The sequence below is a fragment of the Hypomesus transpacificus genome, chromosome 7 (assembly GCF_021917145.1).
Source record: "Hypomesus transpacificus isolate Combined female chromosome 7, fHypTra1, whole genome shotgun sequence".
Classification (NCBI taxonomy): Eukaryota; Metazoa; Chordata; class Actinopteri; order Osmeriformes; family Osmeridae; genus Hypomesus; species Hypomesus transpacificus.
The window spans coordinates 75,344-90,084 of record NC_061066.1 but is presented as its reverse complement, the minus strand read 5'-3'; the positions used below and the strand labels follow the sequence as shown (position 1 = coordinate 90,084).

General features: G+C 46.3%; 3 protein-coding genes across 7 annotated transcripts in view; 1 reads left to right on the top strand and 2 right to left on the bottom strand.

Annotated features, from left to right (window-relative positions):
- Positions 1-505: 505 nt before the first annotated feature.
- On the bottom strand, positions 506-6,399 carry LOC124469576 (proline and serine-rich protein 2). Of its 2 annotated transcripts, none has more exons than XM_047022962.1 (4): positions 5,934-6,399; positions 5,089-5,305; positions 3,423-3,741; positions 506-3,306 (listed from the first exon to the last, which is right to left on the bottom strand). In XM_047022962.1, exons 2-4 carry the CDS (start codon positions 5,218-5,220, stop codon positions 1,898-1,900), a joined length of 1,860 nt encoding a protein of 619 aa, XP_046878918.1. In that variant the 5' UTR covers positions 5,221-5,305; positions 5,934-6,399; the 3' UTR covers positions 506-1,897. The 2 variants fall into 2 exon arrangements, with proteins under 2 accessions (XP_046878918.1, XP_046878917.1); XM_047022961.1 differs by lacking the exon at positions 5,934-6,399 and adding an exon at positions 5,576-5,861.
- A 115-nt stretch (positions 6,400-6,514) lies between these two features.
- On the top strand, positions 6,515-8,871 carry echdc3 (enoyl CoA hydratase domain containing 3). The gene is made up of 6 exons (XM_047022963.1): positions 6,515-6,697; positions 6,923-7,044; positions 7,195-7,292; positions 7,370-7,570; positions 7,698-7,876; positions 8,339-8,871. Exons 1-6 carry the CDS (start codon positions 6,561-6,563, stop codon positions 8,490-8,492), a joined length of 891 nt encoding a protein of 296 aa, XP_046878919.1. The 5' UTR covers positions 6,515-6,560; the 3' UTR covers positions 8,493-8,871.
- A 1,083-nt stretch (positions 8,872-9,954) lies between these two features.
- usp6nl (USP6 N-terminal like) overlaps positions 9,955-14,741 on the bottom strand; it is a 34,745-nt gene continuing 29,958 nt past the window's right edge. For all 4 annotated transcript variants that reach the window (XM_047022960.1, XM_047022957.1, XM_047022956.1 and 1 more), the window contains one exon: positions 9,955-12,861. In XM_047022960.1, coding sequence (XP_046878916.1) covers positions 11,246-12,861 — 1,616 coding nt within the window. In that variant the 3' untranslated portion in view covers positions 9,955-11,245. The remainder of the gene's footprint in view (positions 12,862-14,741) is intronic.

The following is a 14,741-nucleotide window of genomic DNA, read 5'->3' as shown; positions in this document are numbered from 1 at the left end:
AGAGTTAAGAAAGAAGTATAGAAAGGAAAGATGTTGGGTCTACCATGATAGCAGCAACATTGGATGATAAAGCACTCAAAAGACAATATAGAACTGTTCATTTGGACTCGTAGCATACGCACCTTGAATATTCAGAGCCTGCAAACTGTCTCTTGCACATCCCCTGTGTGTGTGTGTGTGTTTTTGTGTGTTTTTGTGTGTGTGCAAAAACAATGTATGTAGCACAATGTGCTGCATCGGATCCTTCGATAGTAATTGTAGATTACACTACAAAACCGGAGTCTTGAAAACAATAAACGTCCTTGTAACTCTTAGTTACTCAGGATACTTCAAAATGACTGTAGATTAACTACAAAAACCGGAGTCTTATGAGAAATACAGACAGCATGGAAATGGACAGCTTTCACTCCCATATACATCAACAAAACCATACGTCTATCTTTCTTTCTCTTTCACACCTACACATGCACACAGACAAACACACAGGCTCTAACACACACACACACACACACACGCACACACACACACACACACGCACACACACACACACACACACACACACAGGGGAACATCATCAACAACAAAGCAGCAAAACAACAAGCAAGTATTATTATCTAAGTATTTATGGATTCTATGGCTAAAGAATATTATTTTTCTTTCCCAACAACTAAGTAGTAAAATTCAGCCCACATTTCATGGTCTGGTTTGGTGTGGGAGGCAAGAGGGAAGAAAAATACCCCTCAGCCAACTGGGGAGCTACCACAGTCATGTCCTTCACTGCTCAACAAAACTCAAGTCTAGTGTCTTCTTAGTGACACAATGTCACTCAAATGGCATTTGAGTTCATCTAATACATTTCCGTAACAATGTCAAATATTTCATTATTCCCTATATATAACCCAGCACAATAGGATTACCTCATATGAGATGTATTAGGTATACCAAAAGCATAATTGCAACATGATAAAATCATCATTCTTATTACTGATTACCTGTCTTTGAAACTCTCAATTACAGCACGTTGCAAGTATGATATTACATTTAGTCATTTTACATGTAGTCATTTAGCAGACGCTCTTATCCAGAGCGATATGTGTGAGTAAATTACTTGGATCTATTCACCACAGATATAGTTATCATATACTGTCCTGATGTTATAGGAAACCTTCAAACACTAGGAAAGTGCTTGAAAGTCCATTATTGCTCGTGTTCTTAAATGTTGCATAGCGGCAAACTGCCCAAGTCAGTAAACAAACCAATGAAAACATGGCTATCAGTTATTAGGGCTAAGACAAGGGCTAAGACATTACCAACGTTAACTGTACAACATTATGTCACTTTCATATAGAGCAAACCTCATCATATCATGCTTTCTTTGGAGAATAAGAGTACTGTAAGCATTCCTAGACATCCAGGTGATAATATGTTCTTGCCAAATGTGCCAACACATTTAGGTGGTCCCTCCATTGCTTGATGAACTTGTATGCTCCACCATCAAGTCAGTTTGGTTCAAATGATCTTAGAGGTATTCAGTGTGTTATGAATAAGAGGAAAAGTAAATGTTCCAGAACAATAAAGACCTGTATGACAGCCAAGACAGGGTGAATGGAGTGATTTGTGTAAGCTTGTGTGTTTGATCTGTGTGTGTGTGTGTGTGTGTGTGCATGTGTCTGCAACCGCACCATGTGAGACTGTTAAACTTGTTTGTCAGCATTCCCAATGGCCAGGAACTGAAAGGCAGCTGTTCAGGTTACAGTACATACAAGATCCTGTTTCATTCACTCTATGGATAAAGTAGGTCTCATGCCACGTGTCACAAGATAGAAACTTTTCGAAAACTCCAGTCCATCAAACAGTGGGACTCCAAGAAGGGGAACATGGAGGTGACGGTCTAGAGTTAGAACGTTTCCTTCAGCAGTCCTAGTTTCCGGAGGGCTTCCCTGCGTGACTCATCCGTCGCTCCTTGTCCAGAGAACTGCACGGTGATCCCTTGGGAACGGAACGAGGGGGGCTTGGAGATGGACCTCCTCCGGGGCTCTGGAGAGGCGGGAAGTGACAGCTTTCTCTGAGGGCTAGGGGGAGCTTGGCTGCGGGTAGGCCTGGGGGCCGGGGAAGGGGCTGGAGCTCTGGAGGTCTTCACTGGACAGTGTGTGGACACATCTGGGGTGGAGTGTGCTGCAGAGGATGGGGTCATGGTTCTACTCTTGCCACCGTAGCTGTTGAGCTCATAAGGCAGGGCTTCTGGCTTGGCTGGGGCTAGGGCTGGGGCTGAGGCTGGGGTTGGGGCTGAGGCTGGGGTTGGGGCTGAGGCTGGGGCCAGCACAGCTTTGTGGGAACTCAGGATATCTGGGAGGTCACTCCTGACCTCAGGCCCAGGGGTCATGACCTTGCTCTTCCCACCATAGCTGTTGAAGTCACTAGGTGTGGCCAGCACCGCAGGCTGGATCTTAGTATCATGGCTGTTGGACACAATAACATCACTCCTAGGGGCTGTAGAAGGGTGGACCACAATGCTTTTCCCGCCATAGCTGTTAAAGTCCAGCGAGATGATTTCAGATGGAGGGGAAGCAGACTTGGGCTCATGGTGGACTGGCTCAGAGCTGACTGTTGCAGGAGGCGAGGGGTTTGCAGGTGCTGGGGAAGGCGAAGGGGTGGAGGTGAGGACAGGGACTTTGGTTCTGGCCTCAGTGCTGCCGTCCCCAGACATAGCTCTGTTTCGGGTCAGGCCCAGCTTGGACAGGGCCTCCATCCTGGACTTATCTGGGGTGGGGTCCCTGAAAGAGACACTGCGAGTGGGAACATTGCGGGCAGTCGGCTGGGACGTCAAATGGTGCTGCTCCGTCTCCAAAGGGTGCGCTGTCCCTGATAGGTTAGCCAGCATCTGGGCCCTCCTCTCATGGAGGTTCACGCTGGTCAGTGATTGGCCATGGTGCTCTTTGCTGCCCATTATCATACTAATGTTGCCAGGAAAGCGGCTGGGCTTGGCGGATGTGGGCGGACCATGTTTGACATGGTGGTCGAGAGAGGTGGGCATTCTCTCGGAGTCCAGACTTCTACGACGGAGAAGGGAGGGGTCAATATTAGTGGCTCCGCCTCCTTGATTCTCTGCGATCTTCTGAGCAATAAGGACAGGGGTGGGGATGGAGCCCACAGGGTGGTACTGGGAGTGGCCATAGTTATCTGCAGACCCTAATTGGCTGCCGCTGGGCAGGGGAGGGTTGTACTCTGCAGGGAAGTTGTCTATTGGCTCACGTCGTGGTTTCATCTCAATATGGCTCTGAGGATTCACAGCCATGCTCTGGAAATCTGGAAGGCAGAAAGATGGATAAGTTAACATAAAGAAATGTGTTCTCTAAATTCCAGAATGGGTGGTTCAATACCTTTTCTGAGGATTATCTATAGATTGAGGTAGACTAGTGTACCTGGCATAGCTGGGTTGAACATCTTCTCTTTGGCCTGGGCTGGCCCTGGTTCTGGCCGGACCAGGTCTATAATGTCCTGGTCTTTGGGGTTGGAATGCATGGTGTCGCGGCTGAAGGGGGGCAAGCTGCTGGGGTGGGACCTGGGGGTGGATGCTAAAGTGGGGGGTCCATCACACCTGTCCATGGGGCTACCTGCCTCCTCTAGCCTCTTGTGCGCTTCCCCCTCCTCAAACTCCTCCTCCAGTGATTCAATGGTCTCCTCAAAGAATAGGATGCACTCCTGCTCCTCCTGGCTCAAGAACTTTAGTGCCTGGTCCTCCTGTGTGTGTGTGTGTGTGGGGGGGGGGGGGGGGGGGGGGGGGGGGGGGGGGATACAGTACAGGTCAACAACTATCAGTGAATGACAAAGTCTTTTTGCCAACGACTGCTGTCTATGTAATATCTACTGCAATGACAAACACATTCTCATACCATGCCACATACACCAGAAGACCCTGCTTCGTGTAGTCCTGGCCTCTCTCTTCATTATAAATTCCCCCTCCTGGCTGCTGTCTTTCACAGGTGTGTCTGTGTGTCTGTGTATGTGTGTTAGAGCCACGCACGTCAGTGAGAACACAGGGCTTCTTGTTCCCTCAACCCTGGTTTCACAGCTCTCTCCCCTCTTCCACTTGGCTCAAAGACCCCCGCCCATAGGGAGGGGACTGAGCACCCCCCCCCCCCTCCCGACCAAACCCCCTGTCCCACCCCTTGTCCCACCCCCTTTCAACCTACATCTCTACCTGGTCCACTTAACAGAGCACAGCCCCTGAACACAACACAATGGGGTATCCAGTAACAGCACTGCCTTAGCTGCTGGGTGACTATTGATTTTTCCACTGCACCCTGGGGTCTGTTTCAGTCAAGATAATACGCAGAATCAAAAGGCCCAAAATGTTGCAGCAGTCAGTTTAAATTCAGACCTGATGGGTTCAGGAAATAGGCATTTACCCTCACAGCATGCACAACGAGGCCCCAGATAGTCGGATGATAGCTTTATATAGATCCCAGGACTGCCATTGTGAACAGGGTTGCCTTGGTAGCTGGATGCTTTACCACTTTGAGTAGTGACGTAGTGACATAAAAAACCTGTTTTTCTCAATATCTATCAGCACACACAAAAATCAACCCACCCACCCACCCACATACTCACACACAGACCCACCCACATACTCACTGTTGCAAAAACACCCTACTGAAACCAAACTGACTTGGAGATTTCTGTGCAATGAGTGATTACTTTCAGGTAGAAAACTGCAGCTTAACCGGGTTGACTCTTAAGACTATGAGAATGTCACCCCTGAGGCATGCGACTGGATTCAGTACTTAGACCAGTGTCACAGATGAAGCAGGAAGACATTAGTTTGTTGTATAAACAGAACCTAGTGTACCTGTCAAGGCTTGTGTATAGCGACAGAAATACAGTGCAAAAAGATTCAGTTCTAAACTTGATACACAAGGAAAGTGAACGCTTCATTGTCAGGTCTTACATGGGTTAGGGTTTAACTAACAGCTGTCAACCACACACAACTTGAGAGCACAATTCAAGGGAAAAAAAAACAAGGTGCAAAGTTACACTACAGTAATTACATAGAGTACATTCTCTACTAACATGATCTCTTATACTCACACTTCTGGGCCGGCTCTGAGACTTCCTCCGGCCACCATCATGACCACCGTTGACCTCGATTTGGAGATGAGGATTGGCCTTAAGGTGGAAGTCCATGGTTACTGGCTGAGACTTGGTGCCACTTGTGGGCATCTCATGGAGGTTCTGGCTTTCCCCAAAGGTCCAGAAATGTTTCCAGTCTCACTCTGAAGAATCATCTACTCATCTACTACTGTGTCTGTCAACAAGGTCAGGGAAGAGAGGAATAAAGCTCAAATAAAAATCACCCTATTTCACGAGACTACATTCACAATCTGTCCTAGATCTGAATGAAAAGCAAATAATAAGTAAATAACTTCAATTTGTCTAAATTTAAAGGAGGTGATACAATAGAACACTAGGACACTAAGCAAAATGACAGCTCTATAACATACCCTTTCAATCAACCAATATGCCTAATGTCAATGCCAACAAATTCACCAAAGTCATATGGTACCAAGTTACATACCTCATCTCTCCAAAACTGAGCAGCACCTACCAGTAAAGTCTACTTGTTCTCCGAGTAAGCTACACCTGTACTAATCTATCACTGTCACAACACTACACTCTAATGACAAGGCTTTGCGAGATGTCGCTGCGGGTAGTCAATGGCACAGCATCACGACAGCTCCTAAGCTGATCGACGAGTTATTCTGGATCAGGTCTGGTACTAAACAAGCTCTGTTAGACAATCCTTCCTTGTTGAAGAGTGGCCTTTAAATAAGGGCAATTTGTCCAATGATTTACAGACTATCTTAAGACTTTAATGTAACTTTGTAATAAAGTTACTGTTTTAAAACAATAAATGTCTTAATAAAATAACTTACCTGTAGCGTATTCAACCGAATTAGGCACACGTAGGCCTACACAAAATGTTTGTTCATCACATTTCCCACACCAAAAATGACAGAAATACCGTCAAAATTAAATTGTTGACAAAAAACGTTATGGACTAAAAATCTGAAGAAAAAAAATCCCAGTAGGCTACAAGCAGCGTGAGCACAACCTACTTGGCGAACTCCTTGTGCGTAATGTGGCACGTACGTTTACTCCAGGCGACATGAGCGTACAGAACTCCACCCCATACATAGGCTTTGCGTTGTTTTATGCAGGTATATTGAGGCTTCCCTCTGCCCCAGTTTATAAATTAAAAATCATAATACAAGCAGCTGAATTAACAAAGTTATCTCTCAAGGGAGGTTAGTATAAACAGAATACCACTCACGTAATTCCATGCCATACATTTTGCACGAGATACCCTTACTTTAGGTAAAGTCAGTACATTGCACGCCTCCTGCAATTATCGGTCTGAAAGAAATATGGTCTCTTTAAAGGGCAGAATTAACTATGTGTGAACACTGTCCTGTGGAAAACCTTTATTGTGAAAGCCGCAGTTAGGAAGTCAATACTGTCCAATACAATTTCTTGCATGACAGTGGACCGTCCGTCTAAACATGGCTAGAAACTTGTTATACCGAGCTGCTGATGTCGTCCAGCTCTGCAGGTCGACACTTCTGACCGGGGCACGTCCCCTAAGCACACAAACCCAAATGGATCCGCTTACTGTCAGGCTCCAAAAAAATGGAATAAGGTTAGGAGGAAGATTGAATTGCGCTGACCGAAAGTTTAGTCATGCCATGTTGGTAGCTAGTTTGCCAGTTTGTTGATGATTTACTCGTGAGTTTGCCTGCTCGAGTCGTATGTAAACTAACCATTGCATTGCATTATGGGGAATCATAGTTTTGGATACTGGCCGTTCTATGATCCACTAATGATGGGATCTGTCGAATTTCACTTAAGAGTCTTTTTTCTTTAGGAATATTACGCTGAACAATCCCAGGAAGCGGAATGCTTTATCCCTTGCAATGTTGGACTCCCTGCGAGAGGACATTCTAGCTGACATCGACAGCGAAGACCTCAGGGTCATCATCATTTCTGGTATGACCGCATATAAAGCCGTTCCATTAGGAGCAGCAGGGTAGTATGAACGGTGCAGAACAACTTTCTCTCTCAGCTGGTTCTGCTTACTGGACGGGCCTTTATTGGAAGTGAGTGTTGTGGGTCTCTATTCTGATGTTCCTCTTGCAGCAAAGGGCCCTGTGTTTTCTTCTGGACATGACCTGAAGGAATTGACGTCAGCACAGGGAAGAGAGTACCACAACAACGTGTTCCAGACCTGCTCAGAGGTGAGGTGTAGTGTCTGTGTGTGTGTGTCACAAGACTGCAAAAGCTACAAACACACCGTCTCTCTTTGTGGTTTCAGGTTATGACTTTAATTCAGGAGATCCCTGTGCCTGTTATTGCGATGGTAAATGGGGTTGCCACGGCAGCAGGTTGCCAACTTGTTGCAAGTTGTGACATTGCCGTGGTAACAGAGAAGTCCACCTTTGCTACTCCAGGAGTCAACGTGGGTCTGTTCTGCTCTACACCAGCTGTGGCCATAGGGAGGGCTGTACCCCAGAAGGTAAATTTAAGAGTACACATACACATGCTAAGACTCACAACAATGTTACACTTTCATTTCCTTTGGAATCAAGGAAATTAATTTCTCATTGGTCTCTAAAGACACTGTACATTTGTGTTTGCTTCAGGTCGCAATGGAGATGCTGTTCACAGGAAGTCCAATCTCGGCCCAGGATGCTTTGCTGCATGGGCTGGTCAGTAAGGTGGTTCCCGAGGAGCGTCTGGAGGAGGTGACAATGGAAATGGCCAGACTTGTGTGTCAGACCAGCCGTCCTGTCGTAGCGCTTGGCAAGGCTACTTTCTATAGGTGTGTTGATGTATGCCTTTCAGTCTTCCAATGTTCTCTCCTAAATCTTATCAAACCTTGCTAACAATAGAGATGGCAAAAGTACACACATCCTTCACTCAAGTAGAAGTACAGATACTCATGTTTAAAAAAGGACTGACTACACTTTTTTACTTATGTTAAAGTAATGAAGTGGCTCTGAAAAAGTAGTCATTACTACTACCTGTTTTAGTCTTTTGGTAAAAACTTGTCAGAACGTTTTTGTTTAAAAAGTACTGATACCAGAAAAATCTACTGAAGTACAGTAACAAAGTATTTGTATTTTTTTCCAAAATATTTTTTAAACCTTTCTAAACTTTTATTTAAAAACCTTTTTGTCAACATATTTGCTAAACCTTTAGAAATGTTTTTTTCACACAACATGACACAAAAATGCTCCATACACTATGGTTGTACATGATCTTGCTTGTGTTGCTGGAACAGACAGATGGCCCAGGGTCGAGAGGCTGCCTATGCCACCGCCTCCAGGGTCATGGTGGATAACCTGTCTCTGATAGACGGGCAGGAGGGCATACGCGCCTTCTTCGAGAAACGGAAACCCGTGTGGACGAACAGCATGGACAAGGCTCACGAGTGATGGTGTCCGAGTGGGTTCTAGAATTCTCCATCATTGGGTCCACCAACAGAGGGAGACAGCCATTGATGCCCTAGGGTTGTGCACCACATTTTCTGATTGAAGGGTTTTGACATACAGAACATGGGGACAAATTATGTCAACACTCAGCTGTACATATGTAGACTAAAGGTTTTGTTCCTGTGGTCTTATTGAATCATCATTTACTGTAATAGTAGAGTAAGCCATCAGTCCACTGGCTCAAGATGTTTTAAGATGGGATCTGTTTTGATTCAATTGCTGCTGATTACTATTGTACCAAGGGTGTTGCTGCACTTTCTGTAATGTGTGAGTAGAAGGAAGGAAATACATCTTTGAGAAGGTAATGGAGTGCATTATTAAATCAAAGGAAACACGTCTGCATTTGAGTAAGAGTTGCATTCTATTACATTTCATTGAAATAGGAAACATAGCAATGGCCTACTTGTTAGGGGTGGGGAAAAAATCGATTCACATATGAATTGCATTTCAGTCTTCTAGCGATTCACAATTTTTTGAAAAAGAAATAAAATATGTAAGCATATATTGAATCAAAATGGGGGCAATTACGCTGTCTTGTATAAGCTATAAACTTTGCAGAATAAACTTTGCAGAAACCCTCTGGCTCAGTGGGTAAGTATGTGTACCATTAAGTCTACAGACAAATATAGTACCCTTGGATCAAATCTCGCTTAAACCAATTGATCATTTAACTGAGATCAGTTAAGTCATATATATATGTTTATTTTACATACCTGACTTTGAATCTTTTATATAGTATACTTTGACTTGTTTAAACTTGCACCACCTATTTAATATTTACTTTTATATGTTGAATGAATGCACCTTCCTGCCAAAGTAAATTCCTTGTCTGTGCAAACTTTCATGGCGCTACAAACCCTTTCTGTAAAGATTCCCACCCCTACTACTTGTACTGCCAAAGATAAATGAACAGTGTTTAGTGCCTGTTTATTTAAAGGTTGTTACCTAAACCATAGTTTCATGGTTAAGTGAACTCATACCATATTGCTTATTAGATGTTGTGCATGGAATGATTACCTAGAGGTCGTGGGAACTCGGTCACTACGTCGCAAGTTTCACTTAAACGCCACGTGGTGGCAATATTATAATAAATACTATATGACAAGGTTGAAGAAACGCAAGCACAGTGTTCTTCGGGAAACATGACTTCCGAATCCTTCCAGATTTCAAAATAAAAGAACAAATCCTCTCTTACGACTTTCGATGAGAGTGAGTAGACTCACCCCTAGAGGGAGGAGTGTCCTAAAAGATGGAGAATGGAAGGCTACCCAGCAATGTGAGAGAAAGGGACTACTATAGAACCACAATACATTTGTTGGCATCAAAAGACCAAAATTTGAACATTCAGTATGTAAAATAACCACCACAGCCCTGTTACCGCACATACATTGACACACAGGCAATCAGAAGCTAAAACCCCATACGTTTTATTAAGTAAAGTTTCTGAAGAATGACCTGACAATCATCTTGCAATTAGTTCTTTAACAAAAAAAAGGAATGCCTCAGGGAATGCATGTTTAAATAATAAAACAGTATCACTACTGTTTCTGTATGGAGTGTATTAAAAAAGTACAGCCAAAAAGGTAGTAGCTGTTTAAGAATTGAATTATGTGACTACACACAAATGCGCAAAGGTATGTATATATGGAATGACTTAATATAAGAGTGAAAGTGCCACTGACCTGTTGTGAATGATAATGATGTCAATCTGATAAGTACAAGTAATAGTAGTGCTTTAATATCAGCACAATCCCCATCTATCCCATAATGCTGGCTGCCACTTCCAATGGGCTGAAAGACTGGAAAATACTGTCAACTACCGAAATATTTAAATCTATGTTTTTGTAAACCTTTACAGAAGAGAACTAGATTCAAAATGGAACAATGGTGGAATTCAGGAGCAACAAACAAGGTCACTGTTGTTTGGACTTTATCGCTTAACATAGGATTTAGACTTAAGCCTAAACTGACCGTAAGGACTCAAACATATGTTTTTCACGAGGGACACAGAAAGAAGTTGCAGTGATCTGTAATTTCTGTCATCGTCATAGTTCTGTCATCGACTGCAAAATAATCTCAACAAAATATAAATTCCAAAATTTAAAAACTCACTGTTGTACAGTTGAGCAGCTTCAAAATTGAATTGAAGTGAACATAATTTTTTATATATTACAGTGATTAAATTTTCACTGTCACATAATATTTTTTTTTGACATAGCTTTGTTTCTTCTCTTTGAAAAATAAGATATTCACAAGCATATAGAGTCAATTGACCTCTAAAGTAGATATTTGGATCTAATGCATAAAAAAATAAAGGTGGATCAAAGAAAAATACATTACTGAGTATGTCTCGCCAGGAGAAGAGTCCCCTGCTAATTATAGTTTAAATAACTCAGTATATAAACAAAAAAATCTTTAACTGTACATTTTAGACTCTAAGAAGATATATTCTGCAATGCCTGTTGTTAATCATTTAACATTCAAAACAAATAATAATCAGTTTTTAAAAGTGATCAGTAAAAATGTCAGAAGCTGGTATCCTGCAACTTGGATGCAGTATGACTGTTAGTCAATACGTACGTCACACAGAAAGCACAAAAAAATACCTTATAACGCTAGGACTGCTGCTTGTCTTTGCCACAGTGTCAGTGACTACACTTTCAGTGTCTCTCTCCCCCTTTTCCTCTGCCTTTCTCTCACAGCAACATAGATTCCTGCATGGCAAACGCCTCCTGTGCGTGCCTGTAGTGTGGTCCTCCAAACCTAGGGGGGAGCTGCTGCCTTATGGTGGGCTGCTGCTCCTGGAACTGTGTCCTGTAGTGAAGCAGGCCATCGGGGCCAGTCGGGAAGGTGAACTCCTGGACGGGCGACATCTGGGCTCTCTGGAAGCTGGGTGAGCGGGGCATACCTCCAGGGGAACGAGTGGGTGAGTCAACCTGTTGCCCCCAGGATGGCCCCTCTACAGCCCTGCCTGGTCCCTCTGGCAGGTAGGGTTGGGTGTGCTCTCCTCCCCTTCGCCCCTCGTACCGGTAGTCAACTGGGGGGTACACCGGGGAGGCGAGGTGAGTGGGCTGGCGCAGGTAGAGGGGGGCGGTGCTCCCGGGGCTATCCAGTTGGACGCTGTGCTCCTGGGGGGCGGTGGTCCAGGGAGGCTGGGCGGAGCCTGGGGCCTGTCGGCGGTACGTGGCATAAGAGTTGTTCATGAGGACCTTTTCTGGGGAGAGGTTGGGGGGGGCCCGCCCGGTGGTGCCGTAGGGCCGCTCCCCATACACCAGGCCCTGGGCCGGGGGGCCTCTGGAGGGGGGTCTGTAGAGCCTCTCCTCCCCCCGGGGCTCCAGGTTGAGGCTGTAGGGGGGGTGAAAGAGGGGCATCATGGCAGACCGACTGGGGGAGTACTGCTGGGGGGGGGTGTGGTACTGGCCCTGGCCGTAGTTAGTCTTGACCCCAGCGGGGTTGTCGATGGACAAGGGTGGGGGTAGGGGATGCTTGACCATCCTGGGTCCTGTTGCCATGGAGACAACGCTGCCTGCCTGGCTCGGGGTGCGTGTGGGGCTACCCTGGCGGAGGGGCGGAAGGCTGAAGGGAGTCTCGCTGCGCGGGCCCCTCATCCTCGACGGCGGCCGCTCCAACTCCAGCACCTCCACAAAGTCCTGCTCGGCCACCCCAGGAACATTGTCGTACTGGGAGGCATTGGAGCCGCGGTCCGAGCCCGGGACCAAGCCCCTGGAGCGGGGCCGGCGTTGAGCCAGCAGGGCCTCCTCTGGGCTGGAGGGGGCCGGGGAAGCCCCCCTGCTCAGCTGGACCTCCCGGGCCGCCGCTGCCTTGGCTGCCTCCAGCTTGGTCTCCGAGGGCTTCACCCAGCGCGGGGCAATGTCCCTGCGCGAGCTGGACGCAGCGTTGGAGTTGTGGTTGGCCGTGGCATGGCTGTGGGGCTTGGCTCCGTCCACCACCGGGGGGTGGGGGTGAGGGTGCGGCGACGGCGTGGGTGCAGGGGACGGCGTGGCCCCTCTCTCGGGGGTGGCGAGGTTGGAGGCGGAGGGAGGCTTGCGGGGGTCGGAGGGGATCTCTCCTGACCCTCGGGAACGAGCCTCCCTCTTGTCAGACTTGTGCTGCCGGGCCTGTTTCTCCAGGGAGTCCCTGCGCGAGCGGCTGGGGGGCCGACTGTCCTTCTGGCGGTCCTGGGTGGGGCTCGATGGCCTGGCCGGTTCGGCGGGCTGGGCGTGGCTCTGACCGTTTGCCATGTGGCTCACCACCGCTGCTGGCTCAGGCGGAAGCTGGCCCAGGGGCTTCTTAGGAAGCTCATCCTCTTTACCTGCCAAGGTCAAATACAAAGGAGAAACGTCTGAGTGGAAGACAAGAGACTCAGAAAACAACATGTGTCTGGAGACGCTTTGTTCTTCAAAACAGACGGACATTAAAAGGGGTAACACTGACTCATGCAACACCACTGCCAATAGGGGGGAAATTAAAGAGAGAATAACATTCATGACAACACCAAACCACTTTTCCACAGGCGAAACAACCAAGGACAGAAAAAAATAAAACATCTGAAATTGTGTTTGATATTATGTCCCAGAGTGCTTGAGGCATCCAATTAGGAAATGCCACTCAAAAAGAGTACAATCTGAAATTCTGAGTTCCCCTTGCTTTCATTAAAGTGTACTTAGCTGTTGTGGACTCAGACTTTAAAAGGTCATACAGATATACTACTTGACTAATTAATTTGATTTAAAAAATCTAAGACTCCATCACCTACAGTACAACCAGCATGTAAGAGTTAAAAGTTGAAAATGAGTTGATGTTAAAGACATGGGTCATAGTTACATTATACCATAATAAAATCTATAATATATCTTAAATCATTAAAGGAAATGAAGAGTACAGGTGACACATATACAGACAGTGAAGGTGGTACTAGATGTAAGGGGGTCTGGAGGAGAGGTGTATCCACGACCACCATAGACCACAGGGAGAGACCAGCTGGAGAGGAGGAAGTGGAGTTGACTCAAGAAGAACTTTACAAAGGAACCAGGAAGTGTAGACACTGGTACTGAACCCACAAACTGAAGTGTCTTTTCACAAAGAACGCCTGTTTCTCCACAGCGTTTCTCTGTCCTCAGACTGAATGAGTGAGAGCAATACCGAGAGCCTGGTTCTCCTTCCCTTGTGTCCTTTCCTCAGCCTGTACGTGGGAACCTCTGGACAGGACAGGGTCCTGAAGGAAAGGAGACGAGGGCGCCGCAGAGGAACGCCGGGAACAGTGTAGGGGGGGGGGGGGGGGGGTCACAGTTCACCGAGTTCAACTCCTACACCAGCTCTACCCCATCCAGTCTTCTGAATGAGGAGGACACAGGAGAGGATGCCACTTCATTGGGGATTCATCCAGGTGATGTGTGTCCATGGACACAGGAAGTGACTTAGGGTGCCAGGTTAGGGGACGGATGACACCTCAAAAGTATACAGAGTTAAACAAGTACATTGCTGTACCCAAACTCTCACCATTTTCAGAAGCTATAATATTAAAAGTGGTTTTCATACAGTAGATAACGAAAAGCCTCCTGCGGGGGAAGGAACTGCTTATTATCATGTCATCACCCGGGAGACCAAACTAAACTCTACTGTTTGGTTTGTAAGTAGGCTCAGAGGGATGCTATTGTAGCCTGGATTTAAAAATATTCTATTATTTTCATTTACGTGGTCTATAATCGCTCATGCACACAGTGAGAGGTAAATGACTATCTACACAGCATCGCTACAATCTGTGTCCCATTAGAGAAAGGAAGAGAGTGGGAGTGTGAAGGAGAAAGAAACAAAGAGAGAATCCAGCCATTATCACAGCTCCAACTTAACGTCAAATCAAATCAGCCGGGTTGAGATAAAGCCGTTTCTGGAAGGTTGTGAGAGTGTTTGTGAGAGAACACTGGAAGGAGGGCGAGGGGGGGGTGGGGGGGGGGAGGGGGGCTGTGGGACAGACAGGCGACAGACAGACGGACTGACAGAGCCAGGGACAGATGGACAGAAAATGAACAGGGAACACCAGTCAGGTTAGCCCACCGGTTACTGCTGTAGGAGGGGATGTGGGCCCCACTCACACCCACACTTTTGTAGGCTGGGCGCAGTGATTGGAAGAAGAGGGAGAAAAGGCAGATTAGGCCAAAGAGATAAAGCAAGATTAGATACAGGGCCACTGCT

Bases quoted from the DNA above. Each gene is read 5' to 3' on its own strand.
- LOC124469576 (XM_047022962.1), bottom strand. From the start codon at position 5,220: ATGCCCACAAGTGGCACCAAGTCTCAGCCAGTAACCATGGACTTCCAC. The intron at 3,742-5,088 runs GTGAGTATAAGA...ACACACACACAG, and splicing joins CTCAGAGCCGGCCCAGAAGT to GAGGACCAGGCACTAAAGTT. The intron at 3,307-3,422 runs GTACACTAGTCT...TCTGCCTTCCAG, and splicing joins GTTCAACCCAGCTATGCCAG to ATTTCCAGAGCATGGCTGTG.
- echdc3 (XM_047022963.1), top strand. From the start codon at position 6,561: ATGGCTAGAAACTTGTTATACCGAGCTGCTGATGTCGTCCAGCTCTGC. The intron at 6,698-6,922 runs GTTAGGAGGAAG...TTTTTTCTTTAG, and splicing joins CTCCAAAAAAATGGAATAAG to GAATATTACGCTGAACAATC. The intron at 7,293-7,369 runs GTGAGGTGTAGT...TTGTGGTTTCAG, and splicing joins TGTTCCAGACCTGCTCAGAG to GTTATGACTTTAATTCAGGA.